Source organism: Siphateles boraxobius, unplaced genomic scaffold, assembly GCF_051911475.1.
Source record: "Siphateles boraxobius isolate OS27281-9 unplaced genomic scaffold, OSU_SipBor_1 9, whole genome shotgun sequence".
NCBI lineage: Eukaryota > Metazoa > Chordata > Actinopteri > Cypriniformes > Leuciscidae > Siphateles > Siphateles boraxobius.
Window position 1 is genome coordinate 32001532 of NW_027509219.1, and position 20447 is coordinate 32021978.

Consider the following 20447-nt stretch of genomic DNA (forward strand, 5'->3'; position numbering starts at 1 on the left):
CTTGATCTCATCATGTCATTATTTTAAAAACACAAAGCTGTTCCCTTGATCAAACAATAAAATAGCACCTCTATTTCTGTATACGACACTTAATGTCAGATCAAAGACATGAGATTGTTCTGATAATTTTGCTTCAAAAATGCACAATTGTTCAGATATCCTAAAATTAACTACAGTGTATTTCACCTCCATCTTTTTTGAAGAATGTATTAAAACAAATTTTGTGAGTTTACAGGGAATTATATCTGTATTCTATATTATATCCCTTCAAAATACAGTTTACAAAAAAAATTTGTGGACTGCGGAACAAAGAATAGAAATTACTTCAATTAAAAGATCAAAACTTTCTTTAAGTGTGGGACTAAAACATACTTAGAGCACACAGAAAAAATAACTTATATTCTCCCAAATGTTAATGTATAGTGTTTTTCCTTTGTATTTTGGTAGTGTTTATCTTTTGGTTCATCGCAAAGTAATACGACCCTCACTACAATTACCTCAAGGAGTAAAAAAGACAATAAATATTGGTATAAAAAAAATAAAAGTATAAAAAAAAATGTGACAAAAAAAAGACATTTCAACATCTAATAGACATTTTCCTGCAGTATACTTTGGCAAAAAGCAATTGTGGAAAAACATGTAGATAAGCACAAGGTTGCAAAATATCAGTAAGGCAGGATATCAAGAACAATAATACTGAGAGAAGCGGGAAGATGAATGTGTGTAAGCGTGAGTGACGGGCAGGCTCAACTGAGGATCTGGGAAATGACCAGTACAAGTCGTAAACATATGGAAGTTAACACACGCAGCCCTGTCCCAAAGCCATTAGTGCTCCCAAACCATGCACTGGCATCAACAGTCCTTTCGTGCACCTTGAGGAAGGAAACAGCAGACAGGCTGGTGGACTGGGGAAACACACCGACTGGTTCACCTTTACTTTTAATCGAGCAATGTCTTTAACAACAAATAGCTAGATTAAAGCAATATCAAACACAAAGAGTTAAAGCAGTTCTCAATCAATCAAAGAGTCATCAGGTGTTCACATTGGCAAATACATTTTGGAAACTGGATTCAAAAGAGGAAAAGAAAATGAAGCTCTTCCTAAAACACTGAATATCTACCTCTGGAATAAGTGGTAAAATGAGAGAACTTATCTTAAGCTTTTCTTGACCTGGAATTTACCACAATGCTCAGAAGTCCATTTAAAACTGCACATAACGAAGATCAAACACCAAAGCTCGTCGACAATACCTAACCCACAAAACTGGGCCCAGAGGAATAAGTTATATTTACAAATGAATTCGTCCTTAAATCTTTTGCACTTTTCATACACAAATACAACACGGTTGAAAACGGTTGATATCCTCATCAAAACTTTTACCTTGTATTATTTATATATATTCTATATTTATCAAAAGCCCCTCTAAATAAGGCAGGGATATCATTGAGTTTTCAATGATAATAACTAGCCCGATTCATACATACCCACATGACCTACAATCTTATCAAATCTCACAACAACTCCGCATTCATAAAATCACTCATGCACACTCAAACAACAGGATAAATCTCTGTTATCCTGTAGGGAGAGCCCTGTCAATCTTACACACGTTTTCCTTCTCAATAACAGCAAAAGAGACAGTCTTAGATAAACATGCCCAGGTTGCATTTCACCCCCAAAATAAATCAATTTTATTTTGTTTAAAAGAAAAACTTGCTTATTTTTAGGACCATTAAGACTGTGACATTATTTTCATTTTAATTCCCATTATTCTCAATGATTCTCATTACTGTAACTTTTATTTAAATCAGCATAAATTACAGACGGTACAACATATAATACTACACTATAAATAATTTACTATTTAAAAATATAATTCATTTTATTTTACATTACAGTAATGTAACAATGCAACACAAATCTTAATGATCTTTAAAACAAGCTTAATTTACTTTATCCAAAATAAAATTTCTTTTGAATTTGGGCTGACATGTTCTCGACAGGTTATGATGAGCGCCCACTAGGTGGCAGAGTAAATCTGGTGGTGTTCTCTGAGCTGAAGGACCATGGAGTCAACAGGAAGCACATATTTCTGTTGTTTTTGAGTGGTTAGAACCTGGTTAATAAATACTCCTGCTGTGTTTCAGCAGTTCAGTTCCTGATTACCACACTACGTTTCTGAGATAAACACAGGCTTGCATAGCTAAACAACATTTCATGTGTCCAATCCTGTCACAATTCACTGCTAACTGCAATAGCCAATGTTTAATATGTAATCGAAATCTGAAATCCAGGATTTGATCCTCTTACCAAGAGGATTATTGCCATAAATATTGGCCGGATTTATAGTTGCTTTCTTTTATTTAAAATCAACAAAATCGGTCATTCCATCCTGCTTCTGGTTATGTAAACTAGAGTATTTTACTGTAGACTCTCTGTCACCTAAACTTTTCACTAAACCAGGCCAAACATTCATGCCACCTCGCCATATTGACAACTGTCTCACGTCGCTATACCAAGTGTGATCCATATCGAGTTAGGGTGTGTTCACACTTGTAGTTCGGTTCTCTTGGTTCAATTGGTCCGGACCAAAAAGAAAATGACACATTTAGACTTGGTTCTCTAAGCATTCACACTGTTTTTTAACAACGAACCTAAAGATTCAAAAAAAGGCTTTTATGAACTTACTGAACATCAAAAACAATGTTGTGTGTAAGACTAAATGGCTCATTGTATGTACGTTCATATGATTGGTATTTTTACCAGCTGAGAACTCACAAAGGTTTTATAAAATGTATAAAGGAGTCAAAACAGCACCAGGAATTCTTCCGTTACACTCTCAAATGAAGATGTGCTGCGAGGCGACAACGTTTCCAACGCCTGTACCAAACTGTAATGGGCATCATAGCATCTTTGACGAGGAAAAAAGTCAGTTTTAGGGTCACATCTCGTGACATCATGTCCTGTTTTTGGTTCGGTTAGATGTCTTCGGTCCATCTCGCAATCATATTTCATTCGAACCGTACCAGAGTTCTTTTGGAAGCGGACCGAGACTCATCTTTTCAGCGTCTCGGTCCGCTTGTTTGGTGTCACCAGGGGTCGGATGGCAGCGTTCAAACTTATTCAACTGAACCGCACTGACAGAGCCATCGCACCAGAGTTCGCTTAAATCGAACCAAACATGCCAAGTGTGAACACACCCTTAGAAGCATCAGTCGAGAAACCACTTCACAACAAGAACAGTCGATTCAGCAAAGAAACTGCTAGCGACCGAACGAGTTGATGAATGTAATCACTTGTCCTCTGATAAGTCGTCTTTAAAGTGTGCACACTTTTGTCAGTTTGTTCCAAACACTGGTCACTCACACAAGATGAGCAATAGACAGAGAAACGTACCTGTAGATATTTCATGCAACTTACAACTGACAATTTATACAGATGTGTGTAAGAAGGTATGTGTGCGTGCGTGTGTGTGTGTGTTTTGTCTATCATATCCTGTCGCTGTGGTCACATTTGTACAGTTTGTGTGTGCAAAATTATATCATATTTTTTAGCCAATCATGTGCTTTCTCCTGTAGGTAGTGTCTCCTCCCCTTCTTCTTCAAGGGCTTCGGAAATCGGACCATTTGACTGCAACTCCTCACCCCTGCCGGCTCTCGACAAAACCTCCATCCAGCGTCGCTGCAGTTCCTCACAGTCGGCACTGAAGTATACGGTCAAATGACTCTGGCTCATTTTGAAGGCGAAGCGACGTTCGAGACGGTCACTCGATTCAGGTAGTGACACCTCGAATCCGATGAGGGGAATACTGCGCTGAGCTTTGACATCCTGAGCGTATGGAGAGAGAGAAACAGAAGATAAGATCAATACTTCCCTAGTAAACCATTAACGGATCACTGTGAATATTAGTCCTGGAATGCACACTAAGGCCTTGTTTAGACCTGGTGTTTACATCTGTCTGGGGAAATCTGATCAAAAGACTCCAGGTGGTAACATGCACGCCAAATCTCCTGTAAACATGTGTGACCAAACTTCATGTTGATGTCAAGCAGTTTCTGTGATGTCTTGTGCATGTTCACTACTGTTTAAAAATTTAGGGTTGGTAAGATTTGTAATGTTTTGGAAAGAGTCTTGTCTGCTCACAAAGGCTGCATTTACTTGTTCAAAAATACAGTAGAAACAGTAATATTGTCAAATATAATTTATTTCTGCAATGACAAAGCTGGATTTTCAGCATTATTACTCCAGTCTTCAGTGTCACATGATCCTTCACAAATCATTCTTATATGCTGATTTGTTGCTCAAGTAAACAGTTGTGCTGCTTCATATTTTTGTGAAAACCATGAAACATTTTTCAGGATTCTTTTGAATAGAAAGCTAAAAAAGGACAGCATTTATTTGAAATAGAAATCTTTTGTAACATTATAAATGCATTTACTATCACTTTTGATCAATTCAATGCATCCTTGCTGAATAAAAGTTTTAAAAAAATGTCAAACTTCTGATTGGTAATGTATATATTTAGGCTTTTCCAAACCTTTTGATTATATAAGTCATTTCTTTTAAATCCACATGGAACAGGCAAAGTTCAAAACCTTTGTTTTAACAGAACGGTTGATTGACAGATGAGTAGGAAGTCCTTTGCTTCTGTCCAGGACACACCAGGCATAAAAATGATAATCCAGATGTATATGCAGTCATGGCGGTTAATATAATTCTCAAAAAACAAAAACAAAAAAAAAACACATCCGTATTTTACAGTAACACACATTTTCATAATAGACGTGTATAAACCTGTGGATTAGTTACTGCAGCCTTACCTGTGGAGCACCATAGATATACAGCACCAGTGGCTCATTTTCAGGGATGACGAACCAGGCCTTCTGCCATCCACGGCCACTTCCCTTCTCCATATGATGTAGGAAACTACACAGCACACTGTTCTCAGCTGCGACTGAGGCCTGTTTCTGCACAAGGGGAAGAACAAGTTACAGGTACTGAAATTTCTACTTGTCAACAACTAGTACTTTTCATATTCTTGTCTTCTCTTTCTTGCATCTATTTAGCCATATGTCTGCCTTTAGACTCCAAAGAAGTGTCACATTATGTGTTGAGTCCCTACAGTTGTATAAAACCTATACTACCAGTCAAAAGTTTGTAATAATTTTGCCACAATTTTATTTACGTTTTTAAAAGAGGTCTCTTATACTCACCAAGGCTGCATTTATTTGATCAAATACAGTAAAACAGTAATACCGTGAAATATTACAATACCATTTAATTTTAAAATGTAATTTATTCCAGTGTTGGCAAAGCAAAGTTTTCCATGTAACATTATCCTTCAGAAATCATTCTAATATTCTGATTTGGTGCTCATTTATTATCAATTATTATTGGAGCTCAATTATTTAGTAATTTCTTTTTATTATTATCAATGTTGGTTTTTGCTACTTAATATTTTTGTGGAAACGTGATACTTTTTTAATTAATCTTTTCTTAATAAAATGATCAAAAGAATACCATTTATATGAAATACTGCATTTGGATCTTAATTTAATGGGGCCTTGCTGAATAAAAGTATTCATTTTTTAAAAAACAATTTTTTTTTTATCTTACTTACCCCAAACTTTTAAATGGTAGTGTATCACCATTTACGCAAATAAATAAATAAAATTAATGATCATAATAAGAAATGTTTCTTGAGCAGCAAATCAGCATATTAGAATGATATCTGAAGAATAGTGACACTGAAGACTGGAGTAATGATGCTGAAAATTCAGCTTTGATCACAGGAATAAATGACATTTTAAAATATATTGAAATACAAAAAAAGTTATTTTGTATTTACAATATTACTGTTTTTACTGTATTTTTGATCAAATAAACACAGCTTTGGTGCGCATTAGAGACTTCTTTCAAAAACAATAAAAATGTTAATGACCTCAAACTTTTGACCAGTACCTAAAGTTTAGGTACTAAAGTTAGTACTAAAGTATTTGACCAGTTTACCTAAAGTGTTAACACTATTCTTTTTTGCAAGCACTGATATTTCCTTCAAGAAGTGCACATATAGAGCGTGACCTTTGCACACTGCTATTACCTTCAAGAAGTGCACATATAGAGCGTGACCTTTGCACACTGCTATTTCCTTCAAGAAGTGCACATTTAGACCTTTGCTTTACCTCTAGAATGGAGCGACGTCTCTGTGTGCTGTTGCTCAGACTGGCAGGAGAGGGCGGCACTCCCACTAGCATGGTGTAGCAGTCTATACACACACGGTTGGCTCGGTTGTTATCGTACAACAGACGGGCGCGGAACTCAGAACACTTTCCACACACCACCTGAAATCAAGACCCACGTCAGTCCACTGCATCAGCATCAGGAGCATGTGGACTTACAGAGTTCTGGTGTTGTGTAACATACGTGTCCGCAGGCTTTGCAGTGATGCCGTCTTTTGGTAATAGAGTTAAAAGGCTCCTGACACTTCATGCACAGTGTGACCTCCTTCTCCCGGATTGGAGTGGGCGCTCTCTTTCCAAGCTCTGTGCAATTCTGAAAACAAAACACGATCAGAGAATACTGCAGTGGCTACATTAAGTATTCACAGACCTAACCCACACCTGAATGCCATTGCATTAGAGCAAGTGTCTTCTTTAAAGATGTTTGCTTTGACGTTTTGCCACTTGATTTGAAATTTTGTTAACTAATGCAATGATTCATGCATATTTAAGAGTGACTTGAGCTTCAAATGGCTCATTGGGGACACTGTATTATGCATTTATTCACAAAGATCAGGGATTTTTAAACCTTTGATGCCACAAAGCCCGAACTATATGGCAAACACTTTGTGAACTAATATATAAATACAGCTACAGTATATATTTTTATGCATAAAGACCCATTTATATGTGGAAAATATTATTAATATATATTATTAACTATTATCTGGGATATAATATATTATTTTTTATTAGTATATAATAGTTTAAGTGTAATAATATACTTATTATAAAGTTTTTACTATAAAATATATTTTTTGTATATTATCCAGTCATCGTGATTTTGCCAAGTAAGACATGTTCCTGGAACAACATATTTTGAAAATGTTGTCCTAACCATATCTATATCCCTACCCCTAAACCTAACCCTACACATAAATTATCCCTAAAATCAGAGGGAAATGATAGGTGAATAACACTGATGTAAGAAGCACCTAACCCTGGTTGTAAGCCTAAACTTGACATAAACTGTAAACTTGTCCCTCAAATGAAATGTTGTTCCAGGATCAACAAAGATGTTGACCAGGAACATGTTGTACAGAAATCAGGTTCACATTATTATCCGTCAACAGAATAAAAACATTTGATTAATCTTGTGATTTACAACCAGTGTTTAGAAAGCAGAAAAAATGTAAGATGTTAAAATGTATTATATTTAAAAATTGTATTAATTGATTTACAGTATTTTTCTCTTGACCCCGTAGAGGTCCCTGGACCCCCTAAAAATATAGTATTATTCATATACTATATACTGTATTTATTAATATTTTGGATGAACCTTTAGTTTTATATTTACAGTTTTAGTAATTTTGTTATGTGCTTTTGCTGTCACTTATAGTTTAATATTTCTAAATAGCTTTTAAAGGTTTAGAGATTTTAGTTTTTGTTTTGGTGGCAACATTTTTTTATTTTAGTTCAAGTTTTTTAAGTTTTGCATCCAATATTTATACTTTATTTCAGATATTTCAAATTTCAATAAACAATTTTTTTTTGCCATTTTAGATTTAGTTAACAATAACAACACTGCGAGTGATAAAATCAAAACTAACTGGAGAGTTGGGAGGAGTTAAGTCCTCCTCCCGAAACGAGCAGTTGAGCATACGGAACGTCTCGAGCGTCTGTTCATGTCTCTGTATAGTGGCCTGGATTGCCTGTGAGAAAGTGAACAAGAAAGAAAAGTTGAGAAAAATGTAAGTGGGAGAGTTATGGTCGGGAGAAATGAGAACCTGCGATGTGACGTATAGGAGGAGAAAAGTTTACCTGAATCCAATCTCTCTTCTCTTCTTCCGTCCTGATGAAAATGAAACCGACAAACATTGTAAAAATCCCAAAAGCCGCACATATTTCTCTTGTTTTTCAATGGCTCATATTCTTTTCTTGGGGATTTTCTCCTTATCCCCAAAAGCTCGGACAACATTTCTGTGGTTGTCAATCAACCCCAGGTTTTATTTTTTAAGCAGATGAAGCACATTCCCTAAGCCGTACCTTGCTTGCAGTTCAAGCGAACGTTGTTTTCCGGATACCAGAAAGGTTCGTGGTACGTTCATGCTGCTGGTCTCCTTCAGCTGTGAAACAATGCAGAGTGAATCCACCGTTTGATAACAGCAGATTTATTTAGAATATGACACTGTAAACAAGATAAAAACATGTCCAACCTCCATGCCGTCAACATCAATCCTCGCTCTGACTCCAAATTTCTGTCCTATCAGCCTCAGTTTAGGGACGCAGTACAACAACCGGTCATTGAACTTCAGAGAGAGGAGAACAAAGTTAAGCATGCACGATTTACCAAAGAACTACATTTACATAAGTTCTTTTACTTAGAAATCATTTTGAGGTATCATTTACAGTATGTTTAGCACAACTAGTGAAACAGCTTTGGCATGTTTGACTCACCAGAATGAGGTATCTATCCTGTGATGTCCCATTTTTAGCTGACAGTTTCAGGATGTGTCCCTCTTTAATGAGCTCATTAGTCGGGTTAACGATGTCCTCTTCTCCACCGAGCAACTCGTACACCTTCAACAGCTTTCTCATGCGCTCCTGAGAGACAAAACATTCACACGTTTGTAGAGACATTTATCATTCATTCATTTGCAGCGAGCGTCCAAACAAGAGAGCGTCAAGCTGATCAAATCTGACAGTAGCTATGTTTCCTTCCAAAGTTACGAATTTAACTTGGAAGATCACATAAAACCCTTTGTGAATAAAGCACCGTTTCCATCCCATGTGTTTCAAGAGAATGAAATCATCACTTCTTGGGAAATTGCCGCAAAATATCAGTGATAAAATGGAAGTTGATGTTATCAGGAAGCCACTGTGGATCTTTTTTCATACATTATAAATGACTTCTGTCTCAGACACAACGTGCAGATGAAACACAATAAACGCTGTCATGTTATCTTGCGTTCGGATGCCTGGTGTTTGGGAAAGCAATCATGTGATACACTTCTGGGAGGGAATTAAACCAAATTATTTGATGACAGACTTTGGCTCAGGCATTTCAGAATGACCAAACCAACATTTGAGATGCTAGTTAGTCTACATCTCCAATCACATCTTCTGTTGAGGTCATGTGAGGTTTTTGTTGCACATCGGGGGATGTATTCTGTAAATGTGTTTCCGTGTTTACTTATCAAATAAAAAATGATCCACCTCAATTGAGCGAATACCGTTTTTATATACATTTTTAGAATTTCTGCACATCTTGGCGTTTCCATACAGTGTTATTTTAATGCGATATCCCAAAATTCGCATTAAAATCGGTGGATTGAAACAGCTATTGTCTATGTCAGTTCCACAGGGAGGGAGGTATCTCATGTCTCAAAATGAAGAAAATAAAAACATAGGCAATTAACAGCTTCAAATGAGAGACTTTCTAAAACAGACTACACATTAAAGAGGCGACTAAGCTTAATTACAAAGGGGTGTTAAGTGGCAGTGCTGGTTTTCACCCCAGATGGACTGTGGCGTTGATCTGTGGTGCCGTGGTTCATCTGAAATCCACTCACCATTTTCCTGATGGCAGCGTTTGAATGTTCTGCCGCTGTGGCGATCAGCTCCAGAGATTCTGAAAAGAATAAAGGAGTAAGGTCTTGATATTCACAAGGTGTCATTTTTTCATTTTGCCTTTTATCTTGGTCTGTTAACCTTGCATGAATCTTTTGACTGAAATATTTCCAGGCACATGCACGAATAGTTGAAATGAAACAGAAAGTGGGCTGCTGTGGTCAGTGGAGGAGATAAGGTTCTGCACTCACTCTGAGCGTCTTTGAAGTCGTCCGCGTCCTCTGGCAGGCGGTGCAGATAGTCTTTGAGCAGGAGCTCGTAACGAGGGATCCTCTGCACAGGCTCCAACATGTGGTGCTGTAGGGTAAGGTTCCCACACATCTCCTCTTTCTGCAATACACACCCAAAAGAATACGATGACTAAAAAGAAAATATGCACCAATCCATTCCCACACACGAATGCAGAACATTTGCAAAGACAGAGACCTTAAAGACAACATGAATCAAGACTGACTCTATTTACACACTTATTTTGCACAATTCATCTGTGCACATAATTATAAAGAAAAGCTCTCGTTCAAATACATATTAAAATACAAGATGTATTATTCATATTACTAAAGTGTATATATATATATATATATATATATATATATATATATAAATTGTTAATATATAATATATAAAAAGAAAAGAAAACTAGTTTCATTAAAATATATTTTATATATATATACCATATATTAAAATATATATACAAGCAAACCTTACTTTTTATATTACAGTATTTTTTTAAATATGATAATATATATATATATATATATATATATGTGTGTGTGTGTGTGTGTGTGTGTGTGTGTGTATTTTAATATATATTTTAATGAAAGCTCATGAAAACCAGTTTTTCATTTATATATACATATATAAAATTAAAAACTTGTTTTCATAAGCTTTTGTTCAAATATACAGTATTATAAAAAATAAAAATAAATATATATAGAATGTTACTATGTGGTTACTAGACTAATATTGCTTTTCTCAATATTTAATACTTAAAATTAGATGTTTGCTCAAATTCCAGCGCAATATTTTAAAACATTTAAAAAAATTTTTTTTACAGTGCAATCAAATCTTGCTTGTCTCCGCCTAGATTATTTCCCAATGAATATTTTGTGTCACTCTTAATTACATCATGTTGCACAAGTTAAATGTATTGAATGAATGCGGTTTCATGTTGTCTTTAACAATAAGGAAAACTCCCAAAGCATTGTCAAGCACAAACAAGATAATTCCCTGGTAGTGTAAGCCTTGCGTGATGGAGCCCATGACATGCCTGATCTCCTTACAGCAGTCCTGTGATCTCAGGCACTGGGCCTCGCACACCCTTGATATTCTTCACACAGTGGTAACCAGAGATGTTTGAAGTGCAGCACCAGGTCTGATTGGGGCGCCATTAGTATTCACCATAACCTACAACTCCCCAAAAACACTCCCGCACCCACGGTGATTCACTCTTTCATCTGACGCACTCAATCACTGCGGAGCCGCGGGAGCGCTCTCGTTATTTTTAACACGAACACTCTTGTCTCAGACTGTGAAGGTGGATTTGGTGAAGTGCACCTGGAAAATGAGATTACTGTATGACTAACACACGCTCTGTTCATTCAGTCGATGGGTGTGAATTATGCAGGGTTGTGTGCAATTAACACTTATTATAACGGTGAGGGGGTTTTCACACATTTCATTTCATTCTGAGGGTGTGATCCTCAACAGTACTCACCACATCTGACTGTTAAAAGCAAACAATCTCTGCCGTGACATTATCACAAATTGAATTTCTAAGATAACTTTTAATGAAACTCATATTGTCGTTTCACACTTCTGCACTTGAAATCTATTCAGACAATCTATTCAATCTATTCACTCTGTTTTAAAGTCTAGTAGTAGCATTTTAGAAACTCTACTCAAAAGTCCATTACAAAAAGCACATGTTAAAGGGATAGTTCACCCAAAAATGAAATTTTGTCATCATTTATTCACCGGCAAGTTGTTCCAAACCTGTATGAGTTGCTCTCCTCTGGTAACCAGACAGTTGACAATAGCCATTGACTTTCACAGTAGGAAAAAATACTATAGAAGTCAATGGCTACCGTCAACTGTCTGGTTACCAGCATTCTTCAAAATATCTTCTTTTGTGTTTAACAGAAGAGAGAAACTCATACAGTTATTATACTTCAAATATTTATGCGTGATTTGAATGCTCTCATTCAAACATTCGTTCGATATCTCACTATAGGAAACACCTCAGGCGTGATATGGAACCACCAATTACATACACCACATCTGTCAGTTGATAGACCAATCACGACAGTCCTGGCTCCCTCATATATATCACTGCTTTTTCTTATTACAGAGCATTGCATCCTTAGCAAAGCACAAAGCATTTAACGTTCCCACTCTGATACCTGTATGTTGTGGATGATAGCTTTGAACTGAGAGGAGCGCTGCATCCAGGTGTTCACTAGCTCCATGGCCCTGTCAAAGTTTTTCACATACTCGCCATACATCTTCAGGAAAGGTGCCAGTTTCTGCAGGATGTCCCCGATGCGGGGGTTCAGATCCCTGAGGGGAGAGGGGCAGAAGTTTACTTTGTGAAAAAGAATGTGGCTTCTATCTGCTTAAATTCTGAATTCAAAATGTCAATAAGAGAAATTATAGATCCATTTCTGAAATCCGAATGCATGAGCCACTGTAAAATCCATTGCAATATAGTCAAAAACACATCAGTTTAATACTCCATTAATGTGTTAGATCTAAAATATCATCCGATAATTGGGCTAATCAAAAATAATACTAGGCAGACGATTTTTACTGGGGTTATTATTAATATATATGTAATAATTTATTATGTATTAACATATTTTTATGTAACTATATTATTGCCCAGCTCTTTATATCCTCCTTTATATCCTCATACATGCAGTATACTTATATGAAGCAATACATACTATATTCTCTATTAATTAATAACTATTAATTCTCAACTGCCTGATTTTATTTCTTGGCCAAAAATTGCAGCACCTCTTGTTGGAAATAACATCACAACCTTATTTTACATCAAGAGGTGCATACATTTTTGGTCAAGATCTTGTATTTGACAATGCAAGAGTCGAGCACTAAAGTCTCCTCCAGCACATCACAAAGACTTTCAATGAATTTAGGGTCAGGACACAGAGCTGCCAATTCATGAGTGAAAATTATTCTTCATGCTGCCTCACAACCATTCTTTCACAACTTGACAATTTGACATTGTCATCCTGGAATATGGCCATGATGTGTATTCCTAAATGGTTGTTTAAGAAATGAAAAGCTACACACTCCATCAATTAGAGTTAGATAAACTGTTGCCAAACATACAACATGCTAGAAACACAATAATCACTGCAATATTGATCCAGTCATTGACTCTTAAACATTTGCCTATTTAAATCAAAACAGTGACATATTTTTGTATAATATATAGCAAATCTTAACTGCATGATTGCTTGTATCGTAGCAAAATATAACTACATTATCTCTCAGCTCTAATCTGCTAAATGCGACTATAAGCCACATTAAGATATTATAAACATTAACATCATGAATTTCTGTAAAGCTGCTTTGAAACAATGTGTATACAAATAAGTTTGCCTCGACGGCAAGATAAAACATTAGTTAGGGGGTAACATTACCACTTAACCATATTATCTATAAAATCTTCTCACAGACCATTTCTGTCTTTCTCACCATTCCTCCATGCGTTTCTCCAGCGCGGGCAGCAGGAACTGCTGGTGGAAGCAGTAGATGGAGCAGATGTTGGAGAAGATGCCCATGACCACCTCACAGGGGAAGGAGCTGCGAGCGCGGGCTTCCTCCATCAGCTGGGCGCAGAACACCTGGTCCAGGAGGTGCAGTCTGGACACGTAGGCCTTCTCCGTATGCAGCAGCTCATTAGCAATGTTAAACACCCGCTGCTGGAACGACAGCTGTAAAACCAGAACATGTTGGCTGAATAATGACAGTTTGAACACACCTGTGGCAACAAGATGGACTGAAGTGTGTGGTTTTAATAGTAAGAACTTTAAAATTATGTGCGTGTGTGTGTGCACAAACACATTTAAAATAGCAGTTTTCTATTTGAATATATTTTAGAATTTAATTTATTTCTGTGATGCAAAGCTGAATTTTAGCATCATTACTCCAGTCTTCAGTGTCACATGATCCTTCAGAAATCATTCTAATAAGGTGCTCAAGAAACATTTCTTACTATTATCAGTCTGGAAATCAGTTTTTGCTGTTTGCTGGGGTTTTTTAAACCGTGATACATTTTCCCTAGTATTTTTTTAATGTTTAAAAAAGTTCATTTTAAATATCATTTTTTGTAACAATATAAATGTCAGTTTTGATCAATTTAATTCATCCCTGCTGAATAAAAGTATTAATCTCTTTTTTTTTATCTGACCACAAATTTTTGAACATTAGTGTAATAAAATTACAATAAAATAAAAATAAAAATATATATGTAATATAATAATAATAATATATTGTATGTGTAGATCTCTCTCTCTATCTCTCTCTCTCTATATATATATATATACATTTAAATTTATTTATATAAATAAATATAATTTTTGTCAGGGTTTCTTGCACCAAATGTATTTATCCCTCAAGAGTTAATTAAGCTGTTTATGTATACTGCATATATGTGTTTATGTAAATTATATTTAAATTATATGTAAATGTGTCTTTGGTAATACAGAGGTACCCAAGAGTAAGATCAATCTTTGATAAATGATTTAATAATTTCCTCACCTTATAAATTAATTATTTAATTATGGTAGGCATGGTCTCTGAAGAACATACTGCATATATGTGTAAATTATATGTAAACCATATTTAAACGGTCGTTTGTAATACAGAGGTAACTAAGAGTAAAATCAATCTGATCTTATAAATGAATGAATTAATGGTAGCATGGTCTCTGAAGAACACACTTCTACTCACCTCAGATGAGTCTTGTCGTTCAGCTTTAGGCAGAGGTTGTAAAGCCATTGGGTTCATCTCACTCTCGTCACCGCTGCCCTCTTCCATATCACTGTCTCCCTCCGAGTCTCTGCCGCCCTCCACACTGCTGGCCCCCTCTCCTCCGGGCCCCTCGGCATAGGCGCAAGGAAGCCCGGGCCCTGGGCTGCACGGGCAAATCTCCCTCTCGTGACCGACCCGATCCTCATCCCCAACAAAGCACAGCTCCTCGCTGTGTGAGGGCGAGCTGATACTGTCAATACCACTGTCTCTATTGGCCAGCTTCCCATCCATCTGTGACGGTGGGAGTGACAAGCGTTCCGAGGGGATTTCTGATTGGTTGGCAGTGAGGTCCCTCATCTCCATAATGTCCAGCAGTTTATCAGAGGCACCGTAGCCTGATTCCATAGAGAGACGCTTTTCTGAGCAGGACGCCCCAAGTTCACTGTCATATTCCTCGGTTTCGTCCACCTCGTCTTCCTCCTCTTTCTCTACTTTCTCGACCTCCTCCTCGGCCAGCGGCACCTCTAGTGGTTCCTGAAGGGACGTGCAGGGTAGGATGAACTCCGAGGATGGAGGGCTAAATGACCCAGGAGCGGCTTGCTGGTCCGGGACCCGTGGGGTACACATCACTCCACCGGTGATATCTGGAACCACGATGATCTGCTCCCTGGAAAAAGGCACAAATAAATGTGTATATATCTATATATATAAAAAACACATCACATTGTGAGCACTATATAAAAAATAAAATACAATTTTCTTTGAGTATTTTGTCTTGTTTTAAAAAATATATATTAATATTCCTTAAGACAAAATAAATTGACCCGAGAAGCCAAATTGCACAAAATATTAAGACCTGTTTTCGGAGAACATATGTTGAATTAATCCTTATCATATTGGCAAGTTAAATTAAATTATAACTAAAGTAAATAAATAATAAACTAAATTTTATAAGATTTATGCTTAAAAATAAGAACCTATAGCTATATGCTCTGAAAAATTCTTAATATCTAATGCAATTCTGTTTCTCAAGTTCATCTTGTTTTTAAGGATGTTTAATTTTTTTGTTACACTTTATTTTAAGGTGTCATTGTTACAGTGTAATTATATAAGTACTGAGTAATATTAAGCAACTACATGTACTTACTACAGGGTTAGGTTAGGATTTGGTTGATGGTTAGTTGCATGTAATTATGCATAATTTACTGTTATTACTATGGTAATTACATGTAACATATGTAACAAGGACACTGTAAAATAAATTGTTACCTTTTTTTTTTTTTACAGGAAAACAAGACAAAAATACTGATTAATAAAATATTTTTTTGCAGTGAGAAAGATTTAACTTCTTGTTTACCTGTGATCAACAAACGGAGATATCATTACTTGATAGCACCAAATCCAATCTGACTGTAGTTATGAATAATAAATCTACCATAATCTAAAAACGGGCTTCAGCGACAACCATTTCGATTGTTGTGTTCTCTTACCTCTCAAACTTCTCAATGAGCGAGAGGACACAAGTGGGGGAGGAGCTTCCCTCTGCTCTGGGTAAAGTGGCGCGTGATTGGCGAGGGTCAGCGGGGAGTGGGCGGCAGGGCGGGGGAGGGAGGGGCTTGTCCGGGGGGCGTGGCCGTCGAGCGCCCTGCTGCTGTAGATGAGGGGGTTTCGGGGGCACTGAACGAGACAAAATCAATACAGAAATCAATACAGTGAGACTGTACGATCACATGACTGCACCACAGAAAGCAGCAGATATTAAATTAGAACAACAGGGTAGAATAACAAGTAGCCTACTTTTATCAGATTGCATTATAACTGTATATCATAAATTAATCATGAAGTCATACAGTAAACATTAAATTAGTTATTAGTTAATTTAGTATATTTATATATGCACAAAACATACACTACCCTTCAAATTTATTACTAAATTTATTAATTTAATTTAATTAATGCTGTTCTTTTGAACATTCTTTTTATCAAAGAATTTCTGATTTCTAAAGGATCATGTGACACTGAAGTCTGATGATGCTGAAAATTCAGCTTTGCATCACAGGAATAATATTTCAGTGTTTTATTGTGTCTTTCTTTGATAATAAATGCAGCCTTGGTGAGGATAAGAGACTTCTTTCAAAAATTTATAAAAATCGAACCAACTCCTATCTTTTGAAAGGTGGTTTATCTCTCAAATCTCATTTGCTCATGTGCCCATTTCAATCAATAATAACAAATTTACCTCTGTAATACACATGAACTTATTGAATGGCTTCAGAAGACTTGATATATAGCATAAAAGTTGCCATTTTGTCCATTTTAGAGCCCGGAGGCCCTTGTTCACTGTCTGTTCGAACTGGTTTTCCATGCTGGGACTAACATGGGAAGTGGGAGTGCTGGTGGACAGTTTCAGTTCCACCAGCTAGACCAGCACTACACCAGCTCTAACCAGCATAAACCCGCCTGGACCAACATGGAATTCATGCAGGTTTATACTGGAATTTTCAGCAGGGGTGTCATGAGGATGAGTAAATTATGCCAGAATCATTTAGGGGGGTGAACTATCCCTTTAAATGTACAGAACATACCTTGAGGCTTTGGCCCAGGTAAAGGTGGGCGTGTCTTTGGGTGTGGAGGCGGGACATCCTGAGGTCCGTTCTCAGTCGTGCCATTGCAGTGCTGTGGTTCCAGGGGTCCAGGGTCAGAGCAGAGGTGCTGCGGGGTCTCGTGGGCTCCAAGGCAGGGGCCTGGCTCAAGGGACAGACTCTTGGTTAGGAGCCGCGGACTGGATGTGGACAGGCCTGACAGAAAGAGAGAGTGCAGACTTGCTTTGATTCAGAGAATCTGAATAAAGTGAAAAAACCATGCCAAATGTTCTTAATCAATTACAACCAATAACTGAAGTTAATGTATTGTTATTGGTTTCATTTGAGTAGGTTTTGGCCAAATTAGGCTTTTTTTGCAACTCAGAGTTCAAATACACCACTCTCTCTTTCATAGCCAGAGCTTTGTGATATAAAAACAGTGTTTGTAGACAATACAATTAGCTCCGATCAGGGATGAAAATGTGAATAGATGAAATGAAACAACAGTTGTAAGTGACACGAGTAATTCAAATTCAAGACCAAAATAGCCTGTCACGGTTCATACATCTCCTAACAACATTTACCATCAAAATAGTTTCTAGGATGATTTTCTAGTTTTTTTCCCAGAACAAAGTTTGAAAAAGTCAGCAAAATGATGAGGAAATTATACAAAAATATAATGTATTTATGATCAGTTTACAGAGACGGACTGTTTCATATTATGTGCATAATGACTTGTATTGTTTATCACTAAGTCTGGGGTCGGTAAGTTTTTTCAGCATCATTACTCCAGTCTTCTGTGTCACATGGTCCTTCACAAATTATTCTAATATGCGGTTTTGCTGTTTCAAGAAATATTTCTTATAATAATCAATGTTGAGTTGTGCTGCTTAATATTTTCAGGATTCTTAGATGAATAGAAAGTTCAAAATAATAGCATTTATTTGAAACAGAAATCTTTTGTAACATTGTTAATGTCTTTAATGTCACTTTTGATATATTGAATGCATCCTTGCTGAATAAAAGTATTAATTTCTTTTAAAAAAATCAACTCACCCCAAACTTTTGAATAGTAGTGTAAATAACCCAATTTTAATCAGGACGAAAATATTAGTTTTTAATAAAAAATAAATGTTTAATTCATTTTTCAATAATGCAAAGAGTTCAATACAAGGCAACTAGATCCATTCAAAAAGTTGATTTAAAAACTAACTGGTTAGTGGTATACCCTCATGTCTTAGGTTCATCATTACTAGCATGATCATCTCAGACAGCAAACACTTTAAGAACCAACAGGAGAGAAGAAAACAAGACAGGCAAATTCAATTCAGCCTAATTTAATGGAGCCGGCTGGGCGTAATGGATTACAGTTGGGCTGAGTGATGTATCTGAATGCCAGAAAGCATAAATGTACAACACGTTTTCACACCAACCACCTCTGGCTCAATAAACTGTGAGTCCAGATCCTGCGATAAGTCCAAGTAAATACTCCACATCAATCTTGGGCTTAAATTACTCACTGGTTTGTGCTGACAATGTGAACATGACATCAAACTGTGTAAAAAGACTTCTGGGTAAGCAGTTGAGCGCCCTGCGCCCTTGTTGTGCCATCGTGTGTTAAGTAGGTCAGTGTGTTAAAGTGCTAGTCTCAACTGTGTATATTTGCCTGTTCAGCTCAATCAGTGTAACACATTTTGAGATGGATCTAGTGACATAACAAAATTCAGAGCTTACACACACTACAAACGAGGCAAAGTAAATGCGATTTGAACATGGGCTTTGATATTAAAATGATCAAAAGTGGAGTTTGATATTTGCGTGGACAGGAAAAAATCGAGTCGGAATTTCTTAAAGGGGCACAGACGGGTCAGATGTTGGGACGCTGTAGATGACGTAGCCATTTTAAAAAAAGCTCGTCTGTCCCCCTACAAAGAGCTAATTGCTTCCATATGGTGACACTCATACCAGCTAGTGCAGGCAGGGGGCTGAAATGACTTCCACATGCTCCAGCAAAATTACTTAAAGGTGAAGAAAGGCTAGCGAAGGAGAAACCAGAGTTATCCTAGCCGCAGTTTTGGATTTGCAGAGCATGTTTTTTTCCCCATGTGCTGTATGGGAAAGGGATGTGTGCTGTCTGTGACCTACAAGCCCATTTGAGTCGGGACGGATTAAATATGTATCAAAAGAACAGGCCCAGCCAAAACACATCAACTTGAAGGGCAGATAAACACAATCTTCTTTTGTTACAAATATCAGGACTATACTATGCTATGGTTGCTAAAGTGCTCTTTTAAGTAGGCATATAATTGAGTGATTAATAGATTTTATTCATATTTATGAATATTTTCAATTAGTTCTGATTTTGTGTTTTTGTCATTATTTTAGTACAGTAAGCTAAACCAAAGATAGATATACAAAGACGGTGCACTCATATTACTATGAATGGGAGAAATTGCAACGCACAATATGGTAAAATAAGTCTTCTAAATAACAGAGCCAATCGCCAGTTGGTAAGTTTTTTTTTCACTATTTCACAGTTTTGTCACTACAGCTGCCGCTAGTGTTCTGAGATGCGCGCTTATGATCGCACATGTACACATTGGCTGGTCCAGCCTAAAAAATTATTATTTTTTGCCATGATTTTAGCATTTATTTAGAAACAAAATTTAAAAGACAGTTGTTGTCAGATTTCATTGGCGATTTCAAATATGAAATGTAATCGTAATCTTGGTGAACAGCTTTGGACAATTTGATGTTTCACCATTCAAAGAGATAAGAGTTGCGTTTTAAAGATGGTCACCAAGTGAAATTATTTGCCTTATGCCTGCTATACAGCAATTTCAGCAATCCTAAGATCTTTACAAATCACACTGTACCACATGGATCTAATAAACTTGGGTACGACATGTATGTAGACTGTACGATGATGACACCTATTGAATCATAGGCCACGGCACAAGTTAGTAAAGATGAATAAAACATCATCAGTATGTGCTAGTGGTAATCAAATAGATC

General features: G+C 36.7%; 1 protein-coding gene across 4 annotated transcripts in view; it reads right to left on the reverse strand.

Moving 5' to 3' along the window:
• Positions 1-923: 923 nt before the first annotated feature.
• fgd1 (FYVE, RhoGEF and PH domain containing 1) overlaps positions 924-20447 on the reverse strand; it is a 48066-nt gene continuing 28542 nt past the window's right edge. For 2 of the 4 annotated variants that reach the window (XM_077224078.1, XM_077224080.1), the window contains exons 2-17: positions 17436-17594; positions 16341-16527; positions 14830-15517; positions 13573-13811; positions 12252-12408; positions 10041-10179; positions 9792-9850; positions 8677-8823; positions 8436-8528; positions 8266-8345; positions 8041-8071; positions 7830-7931; positions 6425-6553; positions 6184-6342; positions 4822-4968; positions 924-3829 (exon numbers count right to left, since the gene is read on the reverse strand). In XM_077224078.1, coding sequence (XP_077080193.1) covers positions 3560-3829; positions 4822-4968; positions 6184-6342; positions 6425-6553; positions 7830-7931; positions 8041-8071; positions 8266-8345; positions 8436-8528; positions 8677-8823; positions 9792-9850; positions 10041-10179; positions 12252-12408; positions 13573-13811; positions 14830-15517; positions 16341-16527; positions 17436-17594 — 2786 coding nt within the window. In that variant the 3' untranslated portion in view covers positions 924-3559. Of the gene's footprint in view, positions 3830-4821; positions 4969-6183; positions 6343-6424; positions 6554-7829; positions 7932-8040; positions 8072-8265; positions 8346-8435; positions 8529-8676; positions 8824-9791; positions 9851-10040; positions 10180-12251; positions 12409-13572; positions 13812-14829; positions 15518-16340; positions 16528-17435; positions 17649-20447 lie in introns of all 4 variants that reach the window. The other 2 variants (XM_077224077.1, XM_077224079.1) reach the window with 1 other exon arrangement.